The sequence below is a fragment of the Oratosquilla oratoria genome, chromosome 28 (genome assembly GCF_046742065.1).
Source record: "Oratosquilla oratoria isolate Oo_2021 chromosome 28, ASM4674206v1, whole genome shotgun sequence".
In the NCBI taxonomy this organism is placed as follows: Eukaryota; Metazoa; Arthropoda; class Malacostraca; order Stomatopoda; family Squillidae; genus Oratosquilla; species Oratosquilla oratoria.
The window spans coordinates 39,785,173-39,798,839 of record NC_134804.1 but is presented as its reverse complement, the minus strand read 5'-3'; the positions used below and the strand labels follow the sequence as shown (position 1 = coordinate 39,798,839).

General features: G+C 39.1%; 1 protein-coding gene across 1 annotated transcript; it reads right to left on the bottom strand.

Annotated features, from left to right (window-relative positions):
- Positions 1–12,887: 12,887 nt before the first annotated feature.
- On the bottom strand, positions 12,888–13,660 carry LOC143040492 (uncharacterized). Its single transcript, XM_076211585.1, has 2 exons — positions 13,442–13,660; positions 12,888–13,328 (listed from the first exon to the last, which is right to left on the bottom strand). The coding sequence occupies exons 1-2, from the start codon at positions 13,532–13,534 to the stop codon at positions 12,888–12,890; spliced, it is 534 nt and encodes a 177-aa protein (XP_076067700.1). The 5' UTR covers positions 13,535–13,660.
- Between the last annotated feature and the right edge of the window lie 7 nt (positions 13,661–13,667).

Here is a 13,667-nt window from a genome sequence, read left to right as displayed (position 1 = left end):
TGATTGGGGGGGGGGGGGGGTTCCTCATGAGAGGGGCCTTTCAGTCCTATACCCGCCGCCGGCGCGGAGGGGCGGAGGGAAGGACCAGGAGGGAGTGTGGGAGAGGGGGCCAAAGCCGGAGGTTCGTTAGAAGGCTGCTCTGGAGGGGGGTGGGGATGCTCTGGTCTGCGCGGCCTGAAAGGCCGGATAGCGAGATAGGGCAGAGTCGAAGACGGGGCCTATCAGGGACGGAAGGAGGGTGGTGCCGTGACCGGGATGTGGAGGGTGTGGACGAGCTGAGCGTCCTAGGCCTCTTGAGAGAGATAGAACTCTTTCTCGAGCGGGACTTCCTGTTGGGTCTACGTGAGCGGCTCCAGGAGGAAGGTGGGCTCACGGACCCGCCCGAAAAGGCAAGCCGAAAGGTGCCAGAGGGCCACGACGGTCGGGGGCACGGGGGCCGCCGAGAGGCCCGCCGACCCCCAGGGGCGCCACCCTCCGCACCACCCGACACGTCCCCCCCCCCCGTCCCCCAAGAGTCCCGGGCCGCCCACCCACGGGCGACTCGGAGACGTCGGACGACGGAAAAGGTCAAAGTCCACGCCTAGGGTCTGACGAAGCAAGCCGTGAGGCGTTAGAAGACCATTGATGGTCGGAGGTATGGGGCTGCCGAGAGGCCTGATGACCCTCAGGAGCGCCACCCCCCGTATCATAAGACACGTCGCCCTGTCCTCCGAGAGGCCCGGGTTCTTACCACGGACGGCCCGGAGACGTATGGGGAACTGATTACGAGCTGAAAAGGTCGAAGTCTACGCCTAGGGCCTGACGAGGCAAGCCGTGAGACGTTAGAGGACCATTGATGGTCGGAGGTATGGGGCTGTCGAGAGGCCTGATGACCCTCGGGGGCGCCACCCTCCGTACCATAAGACACGTCGCCCTGTCCTCCGAGAGGCCCGGGTTCTTACCACGGACAGCCCGGAGACGTATGGGGGACTGATTACGAGTGGTTAAGGTCGAAGTCTACGCCTAGGGCCTGACGAGGCAAGCCGTGAGGCGTTAGAGGACCAATGATCGTAGGAGGTATGGGGCCGCCGAGAGGCCAGACGACCCCCAGGGGCGCCCCCCTCTGCACCACCAGACTCGCATCAATGGGCACAAACCGGACCAATTAGAATTAAGAAGGCAACAACTGGTTCACTAATAGGGTGGTCGAAGAATGGGACAAACCGGTAACCATGCAGAAAGCGCTGAAACTATCAGTTGAATAACAAGCAGAAACAGACTCACCGGCAAAAACCAAAGGCCGGCAGCGAGGAGACCGCTCAGTCTGATTCCGCGCTTAGAAGTGAGGACTCGGGCAAACCGGCTAAGAAGGGAGGGGGAGGGAGGGGGAGGTGGGGTCGTCAATGCGCATGCCTGCACAGAGCCGGGAATTTTAAAATTCTGATGATTCTGGCGGAAAAATTCCAAATCACACTCAACCTTCGGGAAGTGGCCATATGACCAGGAGTGTGGTATGGGATTATCGCTATAGCTTCGCTGTGCAGGTTTCTTTCAGCCGATAAAAGTGGATATAGCTCTCGAAATCCTATGTAATGATCTACAGTTTCCACGCTGTGTTTCCATGCTTTCTCCTAAGAAAAAATAAGTACGTAAATGTTTGTTGGCAAATACAGTGCTCACTCTTGTGTCTATTTGCACTAGCATGCTGTCGTGCTACGGCCGGTTCGGAATCTTATTGAAAAGTATGATATGAGAGAATAGTTTTCCAGTTGCCATGAGGTTCGGAATGAGAAAAATTTTCTAGATATTTGCAAAAGCAGTTTATAAATGCAAATGGACGGTATTTTTTTTTAGATTTTTTTTTCCTGGTTTGGGAGAGGGGACGATAATGGCTTCTCTCTAAGTCAGTATTCTTAACTTTTTGATGACTCCAGACCCCTTCACTTGACTGTCGAAATTATCACCATTCCTATTAGTTACCAGTATGACTTCCAAATGTATCAATAGCTTGAATTTACTGTACTATAAGTATGGATAGCTAGAAATAGAACATGGAATAAAAACATAAGTATTAATAACTTTATCATAATGTTAATAATCTAACATTCTACCCAATTATAAACTGATACATTAAATGAAATAAATACTAGTACCTGTTGCGTGGCCGCAAGTCTGTGTTCCTTTGTAATAGATGTACTTTCCATGTTACCACCTGTTTCGGGTAGTTGTAGCCACGCCCTAATTTTTTCGTCTTCCTGAATTACCGATCGTATGAAATACAAAATTCTATGTTCCGTGTGTATTATTCCTTTGTTATCCTTTTATTTTAGTTAGCTAGGATATTGTTCATATTGTATATTGTACCTTATTATGTTAATGGTCTCTGTATGTGTAATATGTTATTCCACTCACCCTGCCTGTAATAAAATAAATGATAACGGTTTGTGAGTTGGCAACTGCGGCCCCCCATGGTGACCGCAGTCACGAGGTATACTACTTCCTATCCTCTCTCTGATTTCTGAACCCGTATAGAGCGGACACTTCCCGCTCCTCTATAATCCCTAGGTTAAGTGTGTAAGGTGGACCCAAGTGGTAACAAGTGGTCCGGGTAGGCATAAAATAAGTGTGTGTGTAGTGCTAAGTGAATATGTAAATAATTTTATGTTAGAACACCATAGTTTTGCCTTAACCTTGCCCCTTTGAGTTATCCACCGGTCACCTAAAGCTATTGACATACGTGCTTGAAAGTACTGGACATATTTATATTTGATATGCAGTATATTGTTACCCTGCCATTTAGTCTCAATCTGGTTCGTCAGTGATTGGAGGTAGGATTGTTTCTCCAATGGGACCTTTCGCAGTGAGCAAATTGATACCAGACACCGCCAGATTTTGTCATTCTTGCCGGAAAATAAATACTTTTTTGGGCAAATTTTATAAGCTTACAGAGGTGTATCGTTGACATTATTGTGTCTGAAATTTAAGTCAATTAATTTCATGATTGCAAACGGCATATAACATTGTTTGAGCCTCTATTCATAATCACAGATGATATTCGTAAAACAGCCTATAATTGTATCAAGCCAAGCAATTTGTCATTTTCTACCGACTTCAATGGACCTATGATTTTTTCGGTACGATAAACTTTGTCTATCTCTTATTTTTTCTTGAATCTGACGTGCAGTTTACCACGGCACACGTAAAATTAGTCATATTTGTTTGAAAATAGCTCCCAGCAGATCTAAGAGGCTATTCTTTACAAAAATGTCATTAACTTCGTACGTCCGCCACCACTGTTGTTATTTTTTATCTCACTGATTATCTTCATATACAGGACGTGACAGTGATATCCATTATTTTTCAACACTCTCAGATAAAATGCACAAACCGAAATCAACATCCTCTTATTTTTACTGCTCATAGTTACTTCAGTAAAAATAATTACCTATTTCTAGTTTTACCTTATAATCAAATTAACAAAGCCTTATCACACACCAGTAAGTAAAAATTATAACATTAAGAGTCATGTTTTTAATTTTAAATACATTTATGCAGCAATTTATGGCGTATCATTTTTTAAATATCGGTTTCCAAATTAGCTAAGTCACCCCTTTCCCTCGTGAAATCAGAGACAATTGAAAATTCTAGCGCTAATAGGAATCTACGAGCCTGACTGCGAAAGCTCCCATTAAGATTAGGCATTAATGGGAGGCGTAACATACCCACATAGCCATCCCAATGAATATGAATACCCCTGGATAAAAACCCATGCTCTAGACCAGCGTTTCTCAACCTTTTTACCCGTGCGTAACGTTTAAAATAAGTTGCATATTTCATTGAACCCCTGCGCAAAAAAAAAGAAAAAAAAGAAAAGAAAAAGAAAAAAACATATGTCAACGCCACGCCACGAAGTTAGGCGGCTCGAGGTACAGAGGGATGGGGAAGCAGACAATCTGGCACGCACACATTTTCTTTATTATCCTCCGTACAGACGGCGTGTGTGGTGTCTGTAAACACGAACACAATAAACAATATGCCTTGGTTAATTCTATACCTATCACAATTAATAACATTATTAAATGCACTTAATCACTTATCATACACTGATACACTGGGTCATTAGTTTACCATAAAATTTAGCCGATTCCGCCATTCTCTCATTTTATTTTCATTGTAATAATAGGTTAGATAGGATGATGTCTATATTACATTATTACTATATCCAAGAATATGTCGTGCGTGTTTAACTATATTACGTACATGAAAAAAGAATAAATGCATTAACTTACCTCGCTTGTTCTCGCGGAACCCTTAGGGACCTTTTGCGGAACCTTAGGGTTCCGGGGAACCCTGGTTGAGAAACGCTACTCTAGACGGTTGGGAGGCTGCTTTCCGTCGATATTAAGTTGAAGTAAAAGAGGTTTTAGTTAGTTGTGGATATCGTATCACGCCGCAGTGCATGATATTGGAACAGTTTTCTTACAATTGGAGTGGGAGTTGTGGTATTCCGCTTTTGTAAATGTGCGGTTGTAGTCTTGGAGGGAATTTTTCTTTTTGGACACGAATTGTTTCGTAGATACGCTTTCGCAAAGAAAATTTCATGTATGATCTAGTCAACCTGTCACAATATCTCAACACACACGCACGCACACACACACACACACACACACACACACACACACACACACACACACACACACACACACACACACACACACACACACACACACCATGAAGAGGGAGGAAAAATAGTTATGATGGGCGACTTTAATTGCAAAGAAATCTGCTGGGAAGAAATGACAGTAAAGGGTGGAGACGGCTCATGGGGAAACGCTCTACTCGAGATGGTTACTGACCATACAATGACACAATGGATACAGGAGAACACTAGGTATAGAAATGAAGAAGAGCCATCGAAACTAGACCTAGTAATTACATCCGAACCTAGAATAGTGGACAAAATTGAATATAAAACACCAATAAGTAAAAGTGACCACGTATTGATTGAACTGGAACTTAATGAAGAAAAATATATGAAAAGAAATGAACAATACAGAAAAGGAAGAATGATGTATGAAAAAACAAACTTTGATAAAATAAGAGAATTCTTCCAACAAGAAAACCGGGAAGAAATATACAAAGAAGAAACAATAGTAGAAGAGAAATGGAATATTTTGACAAAAATTTACAAAAAAGGAGTGGAAAAGTATGTCCCAAGACAAAAACAAGAAAAAGAATATGTAAAATGCTGGTACAACAAAAGCTGTAGGGAGTTAAAAGACAAAAGAGACAAAGCCTGGACCAGATGGAAAAAAGACAGAAGACCTGAAAAATGGAAAATATATACCTGCTATAGAAATGAATATGTACAAATGTGCAGAGAAGAAAAGAGAAAATATGAAAAAGATATCATAGAAAAGTGTAAAGATCAACCGAAACTATTCTACAGATTTGTAAACAATAAACTGAAAAACAAACAAGACTTGGAGAAATTAAGACAGGAGGGAGTTGAATACACTGAGGAAATGGAAGTGGCGGAAATTATGAACAAATATTTTAAATCAGTGTTTACAAGGGAGAACATACAACCTGAAGAGAACGAATGGAAAGAGAAAGTCCCCCCTATGGAAGAAATATAAGTAACAAAGAATGAAATATTAACACACTTGAGTAATCTTGATGTCAGAAAATCGCATGGACCAGATGAAATAGCAAACTGGATACTAAAAGAATGCAGGAACGAAATGGCAGACAAAATACATAGCATACTAAATAGTTCCTTAAAAGAAGGAAAAGTTCCAGAAGATTGGAAAAAAGCAAACATAGTACCTATATACAAAGGAGGAAATAAAGAAGAACCTACCAACTATAGACCAGTCTCTCTAACAAGTACAATAGCAAAACTTTGTGAAAGAATTATCAAAAGTAGATGGGTAAAATATTTAGAAAAAAACAAAGTGTTAAATCCAAGGCAATTTGGATTCAGACAAGGACGATCATGCGTCACCAATTTAATATGTTTCTATTCAAGACTAATAGATATAATACAGGAAAGAGATGGATGGGCGGACTGTGCATTTTTAGATCTAAAGAAAGCTTTTGACAAAGTACCACATAAGAAGTTGCTTAAGAAATTAGAAACTGAAGGAGGAATACAGGGCAAGCTACTAAATTGGATGGAGGACTTTTTGCAAGAAAGAAAAATGAGAGTAGTGATAAGAAACCAGCACTCAAAATGGGATGAAGTAATAAGCGGTGTTCCGCAGGGAACAGTTCTGGCCCCAATAATGTTTGCTATATATATTAATGATATGGATGAAGGAATAGAAAGCTATATGAGCTTCTTTGCAGATGATGCAAAACTACTGAAAAGAGTGAAAACTGAAGAGGATTGTGAATCACTACAGAGAGATCTAAATAAAGCACAAGAATGGAGTAGGAAATGGGAGATGGAGTTCAATACAAAAAAGTGTAGTATAATGGAATTTGGAAAAAGCAAAAACAGATTAATAGGATCATATAAATTGGGAGAAGAAGGAATAAAAAAAGTAGAAAATGAGAAGGACCTGGGAGTCATTGTTATGAATAATATGTCATCTAAGAAACATATAAATAAGATTTTTGGAGAAACTTATAATTTAATAAGAACAATCAAAGTTGCATTTACATACCTGGATGAAGAAATGGTGAAGAAAATTCTAATCACCTTGATAAGACCAAGACTGGAATATGCAGCAACGATATGGTCACCAAGTGCAAAAAAATGTATAAAAAAACTTGAAAGAATACAAAGAGCAATTACAAAATTGGCACCAACACTCTCAAAACTATCATATGAAGAGAGACTAGCAAAACTTGAGCTACAGACACTAGAGCAAAGAAGAGAGAGAGGAGATTTGATAGCTATTTACAGAATCATGAAAGGCATAGAAATTACTGATAGAGAGAATCTGATAAAATGGGATGATAGAAATACAAGAGGGCATGGAAAGAAAATAAAAAAAGACAGTTATAGAAGAGACCTGAAAAAGAACAGCTTTCCTCACAGAGTAATAGACAGTTGGAACAAGTTAGATGAGAAAGTGGTGTGTGGAAAAACAATACATGAATTTAAAAAATAGTTTAGATAAAATGAGATATGAAGACGGGATCCCACGAGCATAGCTCCCCTTCCCGTAAAATACAACTAGGTAAATACAACTAGGTAAATACACACACACACACACACACACACACACATACACACATATATATATATATATATATATATATACGTATATATATATATATATATATATATATATATATATATATATATATGTATGTATATATATGTATATCACAACAAAGTTATGTCGTAGCACATTGGCAAAATAATACTGATAACCCACTTTCGGAGAAGAATAAGCGAATGTATAAAGATCTGTATATTTTGGTCACTAACTGTGATCCTCTTCACCAGATGTGAATTAAATAGTAGAGAAAAATGTGTATTTATACAGAGGAAGTGAGGTAAGCTGGAAGGGACGGGGGCTCAGGTCACGTGTCCGGCGTTGCATGGACCTTGGTGGATTTTTTCCTTTGCTAATGCAGAAGGTAATATTTTATTTATTGCAAATGAAGATATACAATCTGGAAAGTGATGCAGCCTACCTACAAGTCAGACCTGCTACAAGACATCTCAAGATAATGAGCTCTAATGAGTATACTTACCATTTACTTTCTAGATCAGCTTTTAACAAAGCCTCCCATGTTAGTGATAAACATTTAGAAATTCTTAATAAGAAAATAATTAGGTTATGTAACAACAGCGTGTGGTCCAAGTTTTCACTGACTAAAAATGTGGTAAATTTATCTAATATCGACCCTTTCTCGCCATGAATTAGAAGTGTTAAGATTAGGAGTCAATTTTGCCATGCACCCAACTAAAAACCACGCATTAGACTACTTCGTAGCGTTTGACAAGTTCTTGGCTTCAAATAATTATGACAAAGACCTACATTGCTTAAAAGGTATTCTCATGCATGGTATTTTGGATTGTTTTAAAGATGACTGTGGATTACCAAAGCGATACAAACTGGCTGTAGAAAATTTCACATATCGTAAGGATGTCACTATATCCAGGGCAGATAAAGGAAAAGGAGGGAAATTAGTTATCCTTAATAACTTAGAATATGAAAACAAAGCTCATGATCTATTAAATGATAAAAACACATATGAACAACTGTCCAAAAATCCACAAAAAAGCTCTGCCTCAGAATTTAACAAACATGCCATCAAAATCTTAGGCAAAGACACGTTCCAAAAACTGAAAGTCATTAATCCTCAGTTGCCCAATTTTTACGGTCTTCCAAAATTGCACAAAGATGACATTCCTCTCAGACCCATCATATCAAATAGGAATTCTTGTACACATTAGACCTCATAATGGCTCACACAAATACAATCACCGTATGTAGGTTGTTTCTCAGAGTCTCACATAAAACACTCAGAGGACTTTATAAGTAAGATCAAAAGTCACAACCTACCAAGGAGCAGAAAATTACTAAGTCTAGATGTAGTTTCGTTATTCACACAGATTGATGTAACGGTAGTTCTAGAGTTCTTGGAGGAAAAATTACAACCTTACCAAAACCAGCTACCACTGCCACTGGGAAAAATAATAAGCTTAACAAAACTTTCCATCAACACTAATGTTTTTCATTCAAAGATATTTATTTTAAACAGAAATTCGGATGCTCCATGGGCTCTAATCTCTCGCCAGTTCGTTAGTTCGTTCACATTTGGAATATGCTGTTTCCGTGTGGTTACCGAATCTCATTAAAGACATTGACAGACTGGAAAAAGTACAACGGCGAGCCACAAAACTGATTCCAAATATCAAAAATAAATCATACGAAAATCGACTAAAACATATGAATCTGCTTTCCCTGTATATATATATGTATATATACATGTATATATATATGTGTGTGTGTATATATATAGATATGTATACAGTATATATATGTATATGTATATATATTTGTATATATATGAATATGTATATATATATATGTATATATATACATATATATATACACATATATATATATATAATATATATATATATATGTATATATATAAATATACATATACATATCATGGTAAAACCATTGTTGGAGTAGAAGAGGATTGCAGTTTGCAATCGAAATATATAGGTTCCCCGTTTCCAGTCTTTTCATATATATATATATATATATATATATATATATATATATATATATATAAATATATTTATATATGTATATATATATGTATATGTATATATATATATATGTATATATAAGTATATATATATATATACATATGTATATATATATGTGCATATATGTATATATATATATATATATATACGTATATATATATATATATATATATATATATATATATATATATATATATATATATGTCTGTGTTTTTTGTTCAGTAGCAATATATTTACTGCAACTTAAACTTACGTTTATCATGGGGGCTGTCAAGACAATCTACATCAGCTCCTTCCACGCGTGCTTCAATCGACAGTGCAATATTGACTTATCACTAATTTCTGAGACATTTTTTCAATATGTTCGTTCCATTAAAATTTCTCTTTCGTGAAGGGTTGGTAATGGGTAGATTTATAGTTATCAACAATAATTTGTACAGTCAAATGATGCTTTGTTTTTCTAACACTGGTGCCAAAATTGGTAATATTTGAATAGTAATTTCTTCTAGAACTGGATCATGCACAGTTAAACTGTTACGCAAACAATTGGCAAATATCCATATTCTTTATAATATATAGCCTTCAATCATAGTGCACTTTGAATTCAGTTGAATCCACTTGAAATATAACAAAAAGTAGGGGGAGCATAAATCTTGGGAGATGTCCCTCTCCCCCTTAGCACTCCCGTAGAAACGCAACTGTGTATGATATCTGTGTATGTCACAGAATTTGTTGGTGTTTCTTTGTGCTTGTGTGTGTGTGTGTGTGTGTGTGTGTGTGTGTGTGTGTGTGTGTGTGTGTGTGTGTGTGTGTGTGTGTGTGTGTGTGTGTGTGTGTGTGTGTGTGTGTGTGTGTGTAAATTCTGAAACCCGCATCCTTATCAGAATTCTCAAAATCTAATCCCTATCTAACTGATGGAAACGTCCTCAAAGACCAAACCAACCAGTGTGCTAAGTGTGACGTCATTACGCATATAGTAATGTGCAATAAAATTGTCGATTACTCACCGTCCTTCTTATTAAAGTTCAGATATCAACAGATATACCATTCGCTAAAAATCATCGTATTACTCGAAAAAGTACTTTTTAAAAGCATACATATAATTTTTTTCCTGTTACAGAAGAATTTATTCAGAAAATTCACTTTTAATTGCGCCTCACATACCACTTTTCCGAAGTCTAGATGTTCTAGTCGATTAGTAATTAGTACCAGTAATCGCCGCTAGGTGAACCGGCGATGACGTCACAGTTGCCAAACAATCGGACAAAGAAACACACGCTGTAGTTCAGCTCAGTCATTCCAATCGAGTTATTCATCTTCATGTTCGTTTTTAATCCAAATTTGTTCGCAAAAATGGCCCATTGTGCATTCCAATTCGGAAGGATAGTATGTATGGTGGAAGAAGAAGAGGAAGAGGAGTTTGATATCGCCGAACATCGCATTGTAAAGCCTTACCAGTTCGAACTGATAATAGGAAAAGCCCGTTTCTTCGTCGGAATACAGTGCAAGTGAAGATGAAGAAAGTGGTGAACAAAATAGCGAGGAAGAAGGGGAAAGCGATTTGTCAGATTCAGAACCCGAGACCACGGGGGAGGAGACGGAATTCGACGGCGACGTTGATTTAGACGGTGCCGAGAATCAAGATGGGCCCACCACCCCTCCTAGACGCAAACGCAAAATATCTTGACCACTCTTATAGGATTGGGAATACCAACTGGTATGAAATTCAGTGCATTATTCCTACCTTATTTAGGCTATCACTGCAAGCATGGGATGGGGTCCTTTGTTTTTATGTCGACGATCATTTGTCATTCTCTAAAATTCCAAGCATGGGGGGGGGGGGGAATTAAATTATATGAATTGCCTTGTGGCCATTTCTTCCTGCAAGATCGAGATTATTCATTTGAAATACTGGAATGAATGAATGAATACATGTAAATAAAATGAAGCCAAATAATCTTTTAATAAGTACTGTCAACTGTGTATTTTCTATTTTACTAAACACAGTAAAGTGCATAAAAATAAAAATATGTACAAGGAAAAACATCATAAAATGACTATCAATATTTATGCAGTTGTTTCTGTCAGGCTATACAGATATATTGCTTACCGGCACTTCATCAGATGGATTTACCACATCCTTGGTAAAAAAAAAAAAAAAAAAACAGAAAAGTTTTGCCATCTTGTGCAGTCTCACGACTTCGTGCACAGTGGGAAAGTGAGGACTATACATACTGTGGTTTCAAATATCCCCAAGTTTGATGTGAACGCAATGACATGTGATATAAATATCAGGAAGCAATGTGGACTTATGAAATCACTGTTAGTTTGATTAAAAAGTCATGTACCATGTACTAGTCTGTTGACTCTTTATCATGTTTATGTGATGGCAATACTGCTGCTGTACACAACCTAGTCAGTGCTTCAATGATTAAACCGTGTTCGCGATTGTCTTTCAGACACTACATCTGATTTAGTGTGTCTTTTGTAGGTATCTGCAATATTTTATACCTCCGGTCCAGCGGCGGCGCCAGGATTTTTAGTTGGGGAGGCTAAGGGGGGGCTGAGCAAATTTTTGGGGGGCTAATAGTAATATGATAATACACATATATTATCCTCATTTCAGAAGGGGAGGGGGTTAATGGTAGGGCTAGCACTGATGGCTGACAAATCTTTAGCCCTGGCAATTAAAAATTCCACTTAATAAAATTATTTCAATGAGTGTTTTAAATTTTCAATTTGCTCATTTCAGTTGGGGGGGCTAATGGGGGGGGGGCTGGCCACTTTTTTGGGGGGCTAAAGCCCCCCAACCCCAACCCCCCCTGGCGCCGCCACTGCTCCGGTCCATGGCTTCAGGGCCAGTTTAATTCACTAGGCCTATATAGGCCATCCTGTATGTCCATGGAATTTATAACAAGCCCTCTCTGACATAGGCATATGCCTAAGCCTAACGCATGCACATGATGCATGGAGTCAGAAAAAGTAAACTGCCTACGGTACCTCAAGCCTCCGGCGTTTATCAAACGCTGACCTCTTTTTTGGTTTCGGCGTGGAATGCTTTGTAGTAGCTGCAAAAATTGAGGGCACGGCATCAGGTTTTAGATGTCTCCTGGTCTTCTCCATAAATCCAATCGATAACGCTAGATTCATTTCGAAGCATTCCTCTTCGAAGTGGTCAGAGCAAAGTTCTGAAAACTTCGAAGGCTCCCACAGTTTGCCCGGTCTTTTGCCTGCTCTGTTCACCTTTCTATCCATTCCGATCGTCGGGCTGGCTCCGTAGGAAATTGAAAGACACTCCTCCCACTTCCACTACCATTGTTGTAGCCTGCGGCAACGCAGTACACCATTATTATCACAATTTTGTGACAATAAGAAAAAAAAAAAAAAATTGAGATACTTAAGAGACGACACACGACTGACAATGCAAAAGCGATACGATGCACTGTCAGAATAAATATTGTTTGGCAACTGTGACGTCACGAACGCGGAATTCCCCGAACGTTCCCGAAGCGCACGGGCGGGTTGTTTCGAATAGCAGACGACGCAATGAGATGAAGACAAACAACTGTTTTTGCCAAATTTGATAAGATGTAGATGGTGGAACTATATAGAATACTGTCAGTATGCTTTTTTATGTACATTAAACTGTAAATACAAAAAGTTACGGAAGTCTTGATATCTGACCTTTAAGTGTTATGATGACCCGTGTGTTGTTGACTTCCTGGTAGTCGTTGTCTTTTTCCTTCATGTCTTTATCCTCGTTCTCCTCGTACTCATCCTCCTCATCATCATCCCCGTTCTCCTCATCTTTGTCCTCTTCTTTCTCTATCTGTCCATGGCTCCCTGATCTCTGATCCAATACTTGCAAGATGTGCTCTATCATTTTATTCAGTTCGGACACAGCAGCCTTCGTCACATCTATTTCCACCTTCATATTGTTCATTTCCTTCCTCATTGATTCCCAAGGAGCGTGCACGTTTGTCCCAGTGAGTGTTTTATACTCAGTTCCATCTTTGTCGCTAAGCGTTGGTTGGGATTTCCAGCCTTCACGCTGCTCAGGAGTTGGTGAAATGACGTCATTTTGATAGCGCTCTCCCACCTCCTGAAATGATTTGAAATTGTATCATAAGGCTGTTCATCCTCAGATTATGAAGACTATGTTGGAAGAATGTATGTTTGAACCAGATGGATATTCAACAGAGTTTATTGATATACCTGAGGTAGGGTGGAGGCTGTTTCTCGCCGGTGACGTAACGCACATTCTGCCAGGGCACCCAAATAGACGAGTATAACCAAAAGGACACGCATTGTATGGATAGTCTGTCTGCGGTTGAACGGGAGGTGGAAGAGAAAAAAAGAAAAAACATAACATTATCCATTCAGATCCATAAAAGGGTTATGGGAAAGAACATTTCATAAGCATACTTATTATGAACAGTCA

Bases quoted from the DNA above. Each gene is read 5' to 3' on its own strand.
- LOC143040492 (XM_076211585.1), bottom strand. From the start codon at position 13,534: ATGCGTGTCCTTTTGGTTATACTCGTCTATTTGGGTGCCCTGGCAGAA. The intron at 13,329-13,441 runs GTATATCAATAA...AAATCATTTCAG, and splicing joins CAGCCTCCACCCTACCTCAG to GAGGTGGGAGAGCGCTATCA.